This window comes from Terrapene carolina, unplaced genomic scaffold (genome assembly GCF_002925995.2).
Source record: "Terrapene carolina triunguis isolate 2854851 unplaced genomic scaffold, T_m_triunguis-2.0 Scaffold113, whole genome shotgun sequence".
NCBI classification, from domain to species: Eukaryota; Metazoa; Chordata; order Testudines; family Emydidae; genus Terrapene; species Terrapene triunguis.
Genome location: NW_020664464.1, coordinates 25,595,954 through 25,609,032, shown reverse-complemented (window position 1 = coordinate 25,609,032; position 13,079 = coordinate 25,595,954). Strand labels below are relative to the sequence as shown.

Sequence of the window (13,079 nt, the reverse complement as noted above, 5' to 3'; positions counted from 1 at the left end):
GAACTGAGCAGCTGCTGAAGGGACAGTTTGCAACACAATTTGGTTGCAGAAAGATTGAGTGTCATGTGTTCACTGAACAATCATTCTGAACAATTGATTTTAAGATAGGCATCGTCATCGAAGAAGATATGTTACTGTTTTTCCTCATCTGATTGTAATTTGAACAAGAGATAATACAGGAATGACTCACAAATGTTCATTGTGAACAGGTATTAACTGATACTTTCTCTTTCAGCTAATCTTCCAGTACCAACAATTGCTGCGATAGATGGGACTGCATTAGGTGGTGGCCTAGAACTGGCATTAGCCTGTGACATAAGAGTGGCAGGTAAGACTGAATCCTATTAAATGATCAGGAGATTATTAGCATTATAGAAGGCTTGACTAATCCTTGCCTTGGCAACAGTCCTTATAAAACTGGTTTTATATTCTGACATTGCATACGCTCAATTATTTCTATGTGATTTAGCAGAAACTTGACTGAAATAATTGCTGATGTTTAATTTCATACCATTTACTGTTGATAGATAGAGCATTTTTGTTGCCTGTTTTAATTTATTCTTATGATCTTCATTTTATCGTTAGCAGTCTTCACTATATCATTAGCAGTGATCCCAGAAGGCTAGGGCAGAGATTGAGAATTTTTTTTATAATTAAAATGCTCTTGTCGTCAAAATTTGTTACTATACAAACAGGTTGCAGGAAATAGGCCAAACTAGTTTGTGAGTGTATTATTAAATAAGTAATTAAGCTCTTATAAAATAAAAGTGACAACAGCACATGAAAAGAGGAACCTTGATCTATCCAGCTGTCAGAACTGCAAAACCATTTGTTGGAAAGTAAATGGAAACTTGCTCTTGAGCACTTGCCAGCATACTCATAGTATATTAAGCTGTTTGACCCTGAGGGAGTAGTCAGTCAGCTAAAGAATTCATAATCATCAGAAACAGACTTCCCCACCATTTCAAGTTGTTAAATAATAACATTGCCACTTTCTTTTAGTGCTTTAAAATGTACAAATAATTCTGTGCATTATTGGATCTAAATAACTTACTTGCATCAGCAATCTTCCTGTGTGAAAATTAATGAGGTACAGAGCCTGTCTTGACAGGAATAGCTTCTTTGTTCTTTTAATAAATTGCAGCTCAATTTGGTGTCTTTCTGTATTTCCATAGGCAAATGCTTTTTTAAGTGATGGTTTGTTGTTTGGAAGACAAGTTTAATAAATTAACAGATTGTTGTAAAGAATCTTCTTTTGCATAAACTTTTTCAAATTATTATTTAGTATAGATTATATCAAGAACTCATTACATTTTATGCTTCTTTTCAAGCCTCTTCTGCTAAAATGGGTCTAGTTGAAACAAAGCTGGCAATCATTCCGGGTGCAGGTATGAATTTTAGTCTTGTACAATACTGAAGATAATCCAACTGCTAACCAGTGGCCTTGGTGCTTGTGATTTTGCATTGTTGGTTATACATTTTATGTTTAACTTTGTATGTTTTAAGTGTTATTAACATAGTTTTAAACCATATTTCCTACTGAAAATTAGTAAAAAGTTTCTTTTTCTTTAAAGAAATGAGTTATGTAGGATTGGTTTTTTTTAATGGATGCCCGCCTTAACGGTTATGTAAATGGAGTTAATGTCTTTGAAGGCTGACGTCATTTGTGTAGGGGCATGTGCAAAAACATTAATTTGTAACTATTAGTATAGCAGAAATGGTAATTTAATTTGATGATCCAACACCATATACCATCTTAGAATCATAGAAGATTAGCATTGGAAGAGACCTGAGGAAGTCATCTAGTCCAACCCCCTGCTCAAAGCAGGACCAACCCCAACTAAATCAATCTGTTCCTAAATCTGTTCCTTTAGGACACTAATTCAACTTTTGTATTGCTTTTTAGTCAGTTATATGAAGATACTGACTGTGAAAGTGTGGTGTATGTATCACTCTATCTCATTCAGAATTTTTTTGGTATCTTCAGAGGACAGAGACTACTATTTTATTTTAATACCTTCTTCCACTTGGAAGGACAGTTGGCCCTACTCTGGATTCAGGGTGGCTGAAAAGAATAAAGGGGTAATAATGATGTTTGATTTGAGTCCCTTCTACTGTGAAGGGCATTTATTTTTGTTTTCCAGATAAAAGCACACTGATTTGAACCAAACTATTTGCCTTTGTGATGGAAGAACAATATCTTGAGGAAACAAAGCTTCTCTGCTAGGGCTTTAGCTGATGTTGCTAGAAGTGTTGTGAGAATTTTATACCTCAGCTTTGGAGTAATGTTCTTTCTGATTGGTGAAGGCTGTTGGGGAACTACTAGGTCTGTTGCTAATGGAGATTGTCAATGCTTGTAGCAGAAAGAGCAGGGTGCCAACTGTCCTTAAGGAAACATTGGTGCAACCTCTGGATAAGAAACAACCACTTGAATTTGACAGTCTGGATGCTTTTTGTCCCGTTTCAAATTTTCCATTATTGGTTAAGATTATTGAGGAAGTTGTGATGAGACATCTCGCAATATCTTAATTAGGTGTTTCAGATCTCCTAGTTTATTCTCAGTTTGAGTTCAGACCTTTGTTTGGCATGGGTACAGCACTGGGCTATCCTGATGGTTGATCCCTTCTTAGCCATGGGTGAAGATGAGGTATTCATACATATATTTTTAGGTCTGTCAGTTGCTTGTGGTGTCATTGATCATGATATATTATTGCCTTGCCAATTGATCCTAGTGGGAGTAGATGAAGGTGCAGTTGATTACCTAAGTTCTTTTATTTCAGAGAGCTCCCACAGGGTGCTGTTGAGGATGGTGGCATCCTAGAGGCAGAAAACCAAAGATAGTATAGGCAGTGGCTGGTCGATGTTCAGTTATTTCAAGAATGAGACTATGGAAAAACATGTTGTTTTGGCCATGTTAAATTCTAGTGAGCTTTTATTTGAACAGCTCTTGTGCCCCCATGACTTTCTGTCAGGGATGTGTCTGCAATGGAGATGTGGATTCTGTCCCAAATCTGGCCGGGTTATAAGCCTTTGAAAAATTGTAGTTTGTGCAAGCTCGGTAGAGACTTCTTTGATTTTACCAGCTAAAATCTCCAAAGATTCCATCCTCATTGAGCTTGCTCAAACCTCTCACAATTCCTAGTGTTGATCACACTGCACTTACACAACCCCTACAGAGTGACTGAACATGCTCCATATGTTCTCATCTCCTATTTGTGATTGGATTGTGACTGTAGGGAAGGATTGCAGACCAAGTTGGATGAGCAAGCATCTCAAACAGTGATTAAGAGAAAGCAGAAAGCCTACAAGCATGGAAGATGGGATAGATCAGCAAGGAGGGCTACCTCTTGGAGTGTGGGGATAAAGTGAGAACTGCCAAAAAGCCAAGCAGAGTTGGGTCCTGCAAAGGAAATTAAAACCAATAGTAAAAGATTTGATAGCCATATAAATAAAAAGAAAACAAGGAAAGAAAAAATGGGACCACTAAGCACTGAAGATGGGGTGGAGATTAAAGATAATCTAGGCATGGACCAACACCACAACAAATACTTTGCCTCAGTTTTTAATAAGAGTAATGAAGAGTTTAGGGGTCATGGCAGGGTGGCTAATGGGAACAAGGATATGGAAGTAGAAATTACAACATCCACGTTGGAAGTCAAACTGCAACAGCTTAATGGGATTAAATCTGGGGGCCTGGATAATCTCCCTCCAAGAATATTAAAGGAACTGGCACATGAAATTGCAAGCCCAATAGCCATGATTTTTAATGAATCTGTAAACTCGGGGGTTATACCCTATGACTGGAGAATTACTAATAGAGATCCTATTTTTAAGAAAGGGGAAAAAAGTGATCCAGGAGATGACAGGCCTGTTAGTTTTATTTCAGTTGTATGCAAGGTCTTGGAACAAATGTTGAAAGAGAAAGTAGCTAATGACATAGAAGTAAATAGTAATTGGGATAAAATATAACATGGTTTTACAAAAGGTAGATGGATTTCCTTCTTTGATAAGATAACTGGTTTTTTAGACAAAGGAAATACGGGTATATCTAATCTACCTGGATTTCAGTCAGGCATCTGATACAGTTAAATTGGAGAAGATGGGAATTAATATAAGGATTGAAAGGTGGATAAGGAATTGGTTAAAGGGGAGACTACAATGGGTCATACTGAAAGGCTGCCAGGCTGGAGGGAGGTTACTAGAGGAGTTCCTCAGGGATTGGTCTTGGGACCAATCTTATTTAACAGTTTCATTAATGACCTTGGCCCAAGAAGTGGGAGTGTGCCAATAAAATTTGCAGATGACACACACTTGGGAGGTATTGCCAATATGGAGGAAGACCGGAATATCATACAAGAAAATCCAAAGGACTTTGAAAACTGGAGTAATAGAAATGGAATGAAATTTAATAGTGCAAAGGGACTATCAACAAGACGTTTTGCTATAATCTGGGGACTTCCAGTTGGAAGCAACATAGGAGGAGAAAGACCTGGATATATTGGTTGGCCACAGGATGACTATGAGCTGCTAATGTGATGCGGCTGTGAAAAAGGCTAATACAGTCCTAGGATGCATCAGGCAAGGTATTTCCAGTAGAGACAGGGAAGTGTTAGTACCATTATACCAGGCACTGGTGAGACCTTATCTGGAATAGTGTGTGCAGTTCTGGGCTCCCATGTTTAACAAAAAATGAATTTAAACTGGAACAGTTGCAGAGAAGGGTTACTAGGATGATCAGAGGAATGGAAAACCTACTTTATGAGAGGGGAATCAAAGAGTTTGGCTTGTTTAGCTTAACCAAAAGAAGGCTGAGGGGAGATATGACTGCTCTCCATAAGTACATCAGAAGGATAAATATCAGGGAGGGAGAGGAGTTATTTAAGTTAAGCGCCAATGTGGACACAAGAACAAATGGATATAAACTGGTCATCAACAAGTTTAAGCTTGAAATTAGACAAAGGTTTCTAACCATTAGGGGAGTGAATTTGTGGCACGGTCTTCCAAGGGGAGCAGTGGGGACAAAAAAATCCTAAGTGGCTTCAAGATTAGGCTTGATAAATTTATGGAGGGGATGTTATGATGAGACTGCATACAATGGTATGTAGCTGATGTGTGAATGGTAGCAGCAAATATCTTCAATGGCCAGTGATGGGACACTAGAAGGGGCGGGTTCTGAGTTACTACAGAGAATTCCTTCCCAGGTGTCTGGCTGGTAGGTCTTGCCCACATGCTCAGAGTCTAACTGATTTGCCATATTTGGAGTTGATAAGGAATTTTCTCCTGGGTCAGATTGGCAGAGACCAGTGTTCCCTCTAAGCTGCGTGCCTGCATGGCCGCACAAGAGTCAATTGAGTGCCATGCATTTGATTAGTAGAGCTGCGCACATCCGGCAACTTGTGTTCAGATGCCCCTCCACTCCACTGCTCCTGCCCTCTGCCTTGGAGTTCCTGGGACCCTCCTGCTTGCTCTGCAGAGTTGGGGGGAGGGGACACTGATGTCAGGGTGTTCCTCTCCCCCTGCCTCTCTCTGCCCATGTACCCCATCTCTGTAGAGTGGGGGAGGAGGGCAAGGCTCAGGAGGTAGACTGAGCTGCTGGTGGCTGCTGCGGTCTGAATGAGCCTTCAGACTGGTGAGTGCGGCTGTGCTTAAAGAGAAAGTGCACGGTCTCTCATACACTTCCCCAGCAGCCAGCACACACACTCTCTCTGTCTCTCATTCACACGCTGTCTCTGTATGTGTCTCTCTCTCACTCACACACACACTCACTGTCTCTCACACACTTCCCTCCCAACACATAGAATCATAGAATATTAGGGTTGGAAGAGACCTGAGGAGGTCATATAGTCCAATCCCCTGCTCAAAGCAGGACCAACACCAACTAAATCATCCCAGCCAGGACTTTATCAAAGCTGGGCCTTAAAAACTTCTAAGGATGGAGATTCTACCACCTCCCTAGGTAATCCATTCCAGTGCTTCACCACCCTCCTAGTGAAATAGTGTTTCCTAATATCCAACCTAGACCTCCCCCACTGCAACTTGAGACCATTGCTTCTTGTTCTGTCATCTGCCACCACTGAGAACAGCCGAGCTCCATCCTCTTTGGAACCCCCCCTTCAGGTAGTTGAAGGCTGCTATCAAATCCCCCCTCTCTCTTCTCTTCTGCAGACTAAATAACCCCAGTTCCCTCAGCCTCTCCTCGAAAGTCATGTGCCCCAGCCCCCTAATTATTTTTGTTGCCTTCTGCTGTACTCTCTCCAATTTGTCCACATCCCTTCTGTATTGGGGGGACCAAAACTGGATGCAATACTCCAGGTGTGGCCTCACCAGTGCCGAATAGAGGGGAATAATCACTTCCCTCAATCTGCTTGCAACGCTCCTACTAATACAGCCCAATATGCCGTTGGCCTTCTTGGCAACAAGGGCACACTGCTGACTCATATCCAGCTTCTCGTCCACTGTAATCCCCAAGTCCTTTTCTGCAGAGCTGCTGCTTAGCCAGTCAGTCCCCAGCCTGTAGCGGTGCATGGGATTCTTCCTTCCTAAGTGCAGGACTCTGCACTTGTCCTTGTTGAACCTCATCAGATTTCTTTTGGCCCAATCCTCCAATTTTTCTAGGTCACTCTGGACCCTATCCCTACCCTCCAGCGTATCTACCTCGTCCCCCAGTTTAGTGTCATCTGCGAACTTGCTGAGGGTGCAATTAATCCCATCATCCAGATGATTAATAAAGATGTTGAACAAAACCGGCCCCAGGACCGACCCCTGGGGCACTCCACTTGATACCGGCTGCCAACTAGTCATCGAGCTATTGATCACTACCCGCTGAGCCCGACAATCTAGCCAGCTTTCTATCCACCTTATAGTCCATTCATCCAATCCATACTTTTTTAACTTGCTGGCAAGAATGCTGTGAGAGACCATATAAAAAGCTTTGCTAAAATCAAGATATATCACATCCACCGCTTTCCCCATATCCACAGAGCCAGTTATCTCATCATAGAAGGCAATCAGGTTGGTCAGGCATGACTTGCCCTTGGTGAATCCATGTTGACTGTTCCTGATCACCTTCCTCTCCTCCAAGTGCTTCAAAATGGATTCCTTGAGGACCTGCTCGATGATTTTGCCAGGGACTGAAGTGAGGCTGACCGGTCTGTAGTTCCTGGGGTTCTCTTTCTTCCTTTTTTAAAATATGGGCACTGTATTTGCCTTTTTCCAATCGTCCGGGACCTCCCCCGATCACCACGAATTTTCAAAGATAATGGCCAATGGCTCTGCAATCACATCAGCCAACTCCCTCAGCACCCTTGGATGCATTAGATCTGGACCTATGGACTTGTGCATGTCCAGCTTTTCTAAATAGTCCTCAACCTGTTCTTTCACCACTGAAGGCTGCTCACCTCCTCCCCATACTCTGTTGCCCAGTGTGTTGCCCAGCAGTCTGGGAGCTGACCTTGTCTGTGAAGACAGAGGCAAAAAAAGCATTTAGTACTTCAGCTTTTTCCACATCATCTGTCACTATGTTGTCTCCCCCATTCAGTAAGGGTCCCACACTTTCCCTGACCACCTTCTTGTTGCTAACATATCTTCTTGTTACCTTTCACATCCCTTGCTAGCTGCAGCTCCAGCTGTGCCTTGGCCTTCCTGATTACACCCCTGCAATATTTTTATACTCCTCCCTAGTCATCTGTCCAAATTTCCACTTCTTGTAGGCTTCCTTTTTGAGTTTAAGCTCACCGAATATTTCACTATTAAGCTAAGCTGGTCACCTGCCATATTTGCTATTCTTTCTTTACTTGTATTATTGTTGTTGTTACTTCGTGATACTTCCTGCAATGCACATATATTCTCTGTAATTTTATTCTTTCAAAGTGCTGCTATTTTAGTTTTTTGACTGGTCTGTGCATTTCATAATTTTTATTTCTCTCTTTCACTTAAATATAATTCTTTGAGTAGTGAGTTCTAAAATGCCTAACTTGTCTTGCCTGGAGTAATTATCCCTATGGTAACTTTTAAAAAATATATATTATATCTAGGTTTTTTGTGTCTACTGGTGGCACACATGCACACATTACCTCAATATTGGTGCACATAACAAAATTCATTCTGCACATGGATAGAAAAAATTAGAGGGAACATTGGCAGAGACCCTGGGAGCTTTTTGCCTTTCGATGCAGCATGGGGTACAGGTCACTTGCAGGTTTAAACTAGAGTAAATGATGAATTCTCTGTAACTTGAAGTCTTTAAATCATTATTTGAGGACTTCAGTAACTCAGCCAGAGATTATAGGTCTTTTACAGGAGTGGTTAGGCTCTCTTGCCTGCAACGTGCAGGCGGTCAGACTAGATGATCATGATGGTCCCTTCTGGCCTTAAAGTCTGAGTCTGTGTGCTACAGGGGCAAAGCCAGACTTTTCCCAGTAATGGCTGCTCCTAGTTGCTTCAGGACAGGTGGGGCTGTAACTGAGGGTACATCTACACTACCCGCCGGATCGGTGGGTAGTGATCGATCTATCAGGGATCTATTTATCGCATCTAATGTAGACGTAATAAAATCAATCCCTGATCGCTCTGCCGTCGACTCCGGAACTCCACTGTGGCGAGAGGCGGAAGCGGAGTCAACGGGGGAGCGGCAGCGGTCGACTCGCCGCTGTCCTCACGGCCAGGTAAGTCAACCTAAGATACCCTGACTTCAGCTACACTATTCGCGTAGCTGAAGTTGCGTATCTTAGGTCGACCCCCCCCACTAGTGTAGACCTAGCCTGATATTAGGGAGCCTAGCCCACTAGGGTCATACACCTACAGAGCTTGGAATAGAACCCAAGATTCCCGAGTCTCTCCGTTCCTTTGCTGTCTGCAAGTAGCTGTGAAACCCACTGGCAAAGTGAGTGTCTCATCTTCCCTCTAGTGCTGCTCCAAATAGAGGAGGAAAACATACTATTGCTATCAGTTACTCAGTTAGCTCAAGTAGTGGAGGTTTGTGTGATTAATCTAAAGGTTCTAACCTCGCTGATGACCAAGATGTAGAATGATGACACATGGTGGGATTTCTGTGTTTCCAGTCAGCTTTTTTTAAAACCTAGGAAATTAAAGACACCCACACAAAGTAAATTGAAAAAACAAGATTTAAGATTGAATAGTCAAGTCTTGAAAAGTTAGGAAATGCCAGAATAAATACTGCCCTGGCAACCTTAAATTCAGCCCCATTGTATATACATTATGATGATCTTTAATTACATGATCATGCTGGGATCTGATTTGCAGAAGTGCTGATCACTTACTGCTACAACTGAAGTCAACGGGAGCGGTGCTTTAAACATATAAAGTACTGTATTATGCTAAATACTCTGAAAAAATCCTCTTTCATTCGATCCTTGTGCAAAAATAATTGAGGAGAAAAGCTATTAAATTAGTGAATGGGGAAAAGTGATAATAGTACTGTTTATATATAAAAAAAAGAGATGACTTTTTTTATACAGAGGAATTAGCTTATTGTGTGTGCCCAGAAAATCATCATTTGCCAACACATTGCAGAGAATGAAGAGGTATGTGAAATTGGTGCTTGCAGAGGAGCAGGCTAGATTTAGACCAGGGTCTGTTACAGTAGTATCAGTATTTGTGATAAAATAGGTATCAGAAGTATATCGAACACAACCAAACCTTCTATAACAACTTTATAGACTTCATAAAGGCTTTTGATAGCATCTGGCAGAAAGGGCTATGGCAAGTTTTGAGAATGTTTGGCACCCCAAGAAATTGATCAAGCTGATAGAGATTATCTATAGCAAGTTGATGAGAGAAGTGAGAATAGACAAGAAGCTGATGGAATGGTTCAGGATAACTGTAGGAGTGAGACAAGGATTCACGCTGTTGCCAGCTTTGTTCAACGTGGTACTGGAAGCAGTAATGGCGGTAACACTCAGAGATTAAATGGGAAGAGTCATTTTATGTAGGAGGACAGTAAATAACTTTAGATTTGCAAATGATACTGGCCTTATAGCATTGACCAAGGAGGATTTACAGAGAATAACTGACGAGAGATCAAGAAATCAGAAAATTCAGACTGAAGATCAGCATGGAGAAGACAAAATTTATGGCAATTACAGGACAAGAGAAAGAGGTAAAGATTAAAGTCGAAGACAAAGAACTAGAACAGGTGGGAAAATTTGTTGTACCTTGGAGGACTAGTATTGAAGAATGGGAATTGTGAAAATGACATAAAAAGAAGAATCAGACTAGCCGCTATGGCATTAAAAAAAAAAACCTGCAAGATCTGGAAGGCTAAAGACATTTTGATTAAAATGAAAATCAACATGTATGAGACAACTGTTGTGCCTGTACTGCTGTATGGGTCGGAATACTGGAGTAGGAAAGTCCATGAATGAAAGATATTTGCTGAGGCCAATATCAAGAGTTCCAAGACTGCAGAAAATAAAAAATGAAGTTGATAAGAAAATGGGTAGGGCAACAAACAACACTGTTACAGAAAATTCAAGAAAGACAACTATGATGATTTGGACATGTGTCAGGAATGGACTCGAAAAGGATACCATGCATGGCAATAAATACCAGAGTGCAAGGAACTAGAAATAGAGGAAGACCAAGGATGCATCAATTGACATAGTGGAGAATGAAGATAATGATTTAAAAATAAATGATTTAAAGATGAACGAAGCTGTGAAGCTGATACCAGATGGAAAGTGGTGGAAAGACTTCATTCAGCCCCATTATAGCTGCTGAACTGATGGATGGGAATCAAAGAAAATGATGACTGAAAAATCAGGTCCTAGGCATATCAGATTAGGCACCCAAAATTAGTAAAAACTTTTGATCTTATTCTCTCTGTCCCTCAGCTCCTCATCTGTAAAATGGGAATAAATATCACTGTCTCACCTCGCAGAAGTGTTGTGAAAATAGATTGATTAACGTTTGTGAAGCACTCAGATACTATTGTGATGAGCACCAAAGGAAAACTCATGAGGAAGTTTAATATAGCTATCTGGAGAGCAGGGTTTGAATCGTATATTGTAAATAAGGCACGGGGCCACATTGAATAATGAGGAGAAAACAAAAATATCGAGCACCATCCATCCTGTACACTGAATGGATAAAAATAGTATGTGATCATGTAATTAATGATTGTATCATAATGCAAGGAGGGTGAGTTAAGGTTGCACAGTGAATCCTAATTCTGGCATTTCCTACTTTTGAGTGCTTGAGTTTGCACCTTAATAATGTTTTTTTATCTTTAAAGTAGTGTTTTTGTGTGTAATCTATCTAGCTATAAAGTGTATGTGTGTGTTGTATTATTAGAGAGTGAAAGAGAGACTCCCCACACAAATACCTTGTATCCCGAGGAAGGTGATTAATGTTGGAAGCCTTCTGTGAACTTCAGAGCTCTTAACATTACACAAGGCCTCATACTCTCCCCTAGAAGGAAAACAAGTGTCATTCCCACATTTTATAGACGCTGTGCTCAGTGGTGCTGGAACTAGGGGTGCTGGGGGTGCTGCCGCACTGCCTGGCTCAAAGTAGTAATAACAAACACGAAATACATGGTTTTCATCATCAGTACCCCCGCTATAAAAATTATTCCAGCTCCCCTGAGACTGCTACAGTTAAAGTAGAGTCACTTAGTATTTAAAAAATTGAATACTCTAAGTGTTCTAAAATTCTCATGCTGACTTCGATTGTCTTGAAATTTGCTCCGCTTCATGGGATACGGGGTAGGGTTAATGGTTTAGATTTTGAGTAATTTAAACAAGTGGGTGGTTCCTCAGACCATAGGCCCCCGAAATAAATCATGTGTTTACAAAATCATCTGGTTTGTGTACTCCTGTGGCTCAAATTATAGTTTTAATCCTCTCCAACCTGATATCACATGCTCAAGATTCGTTTCAGTGAGTTCATGGCACCCACTGACCTTTTGAAGAAGCAATATTGAGTAAGATATTGAGGGTTAAATTGTAACTGCAGACTGGTTCAAGCTAAACTGACATGCCACAGAAAATGAAATGCACATGTTCCTTCAAGACTATGGCTCTGTTGCAAGTCAGAGGCTTTGCAGGCAGCCCAATGTCAGAGTAGCAACGTGGCTCAAGGCAACATGCAATGCCCATTGAACCTGAGCAACACCCAGGTGCTCTGAGTTCACATCCTTCCCTTGGAGAATGTATGTTGTTCATGCTCCCTGTCCAAAATCTGCTTTCACAGCTGATATTTCAAAGTGTTCTAAAATCCACACACAGATTCTGATTTTACTTGAGAAATATTATCAAGAAAATTAGCATTAATTAAATAGAGGAAAGATGAGACTCTAGGAAGCAGTTAGGGTAATGTAATCATGACTTATGCTCCTCAACCATTTCCTGAACAGTGGGACTGAGTATGATTAAAGAAAAGTGAGTTATTGAGTCAGCCCCCCTAAAATGAACTGCTTATAACACTTTCATATTCTTACAACTTTTTTAGTGTAGACTAAGGGAAAATCCTAAGTTTAGTTTAGGATTCATTTTATTTCATTTCATTTAGTTTATAGCATGGACAGTCCCTGAGATCAGCTATTGAATGGGACTAAGGACCAGTTTAGAAATATTTCAAATATTATTGCACTACAAAACATTTACTACCTCTGCTTAAAACATCTGTGCGAGCTGTTGCTTCCTCTGAAACTTTAGTGAGTGACACACACTGATCAGTGTACTCCCTTGGTGGTTTAAGGGTACAAGTGCTATCCCAAGGACAGCGAGGTTGAATCCTCTACTTAGGTGATTTGTGTGCTATGCACATTACGCGCACAAGTGCTGAAACTGCAGGGATAGGGTTGGGGTGAGATGAGTGGAGCAGTTCACACATCTCAGAGTTATCATTCCAGAGTGTATTCATCTCTATGGTGTACTCTCATTCAGCTGAGAACATCTTATTGAGATGAATGGTCCACTTCACACCTTTCTGAGCCTCCTATACTTCAGATGAATGCACAGAGCCCCTTCCTCATACACTCTGCCCAGACAGGGACACTGTATCTCTACTTTCCTTCCCTTTCCTGCCTCCAACTGGTACATGCATTCTTCACAACCATA

General features: G+C 41.0%; 1 protein-coding gene across 2 annotated transcripts in view; it reads left to right on the top strand.

Moving 5' to 3' along the window:
* The window catches only part of AUH (AU RNA binding methylglutaconyl-CoA hydratase), a 185,573-nt gene that overhangs the window by 79,771 nt on the left and 92,723 nt on the right, over window positions 1-13,079 (top strand). For both annotated transcript variants that reach the window (XM_024214991.2, XM_024214992.3), the window contains exons 5-6: window positions 236-328; window positions 1,332-1,388. In XM_024214991.2, the coding sequence (XP_024070759.1) occupies window positions 236-328; window positions 1,332-1,388 (150 nt within the window). The remainder of the gene's footprint in view (window positions 1-235; window positions 329-1,331; window positions 1,389-13,079) is intronic.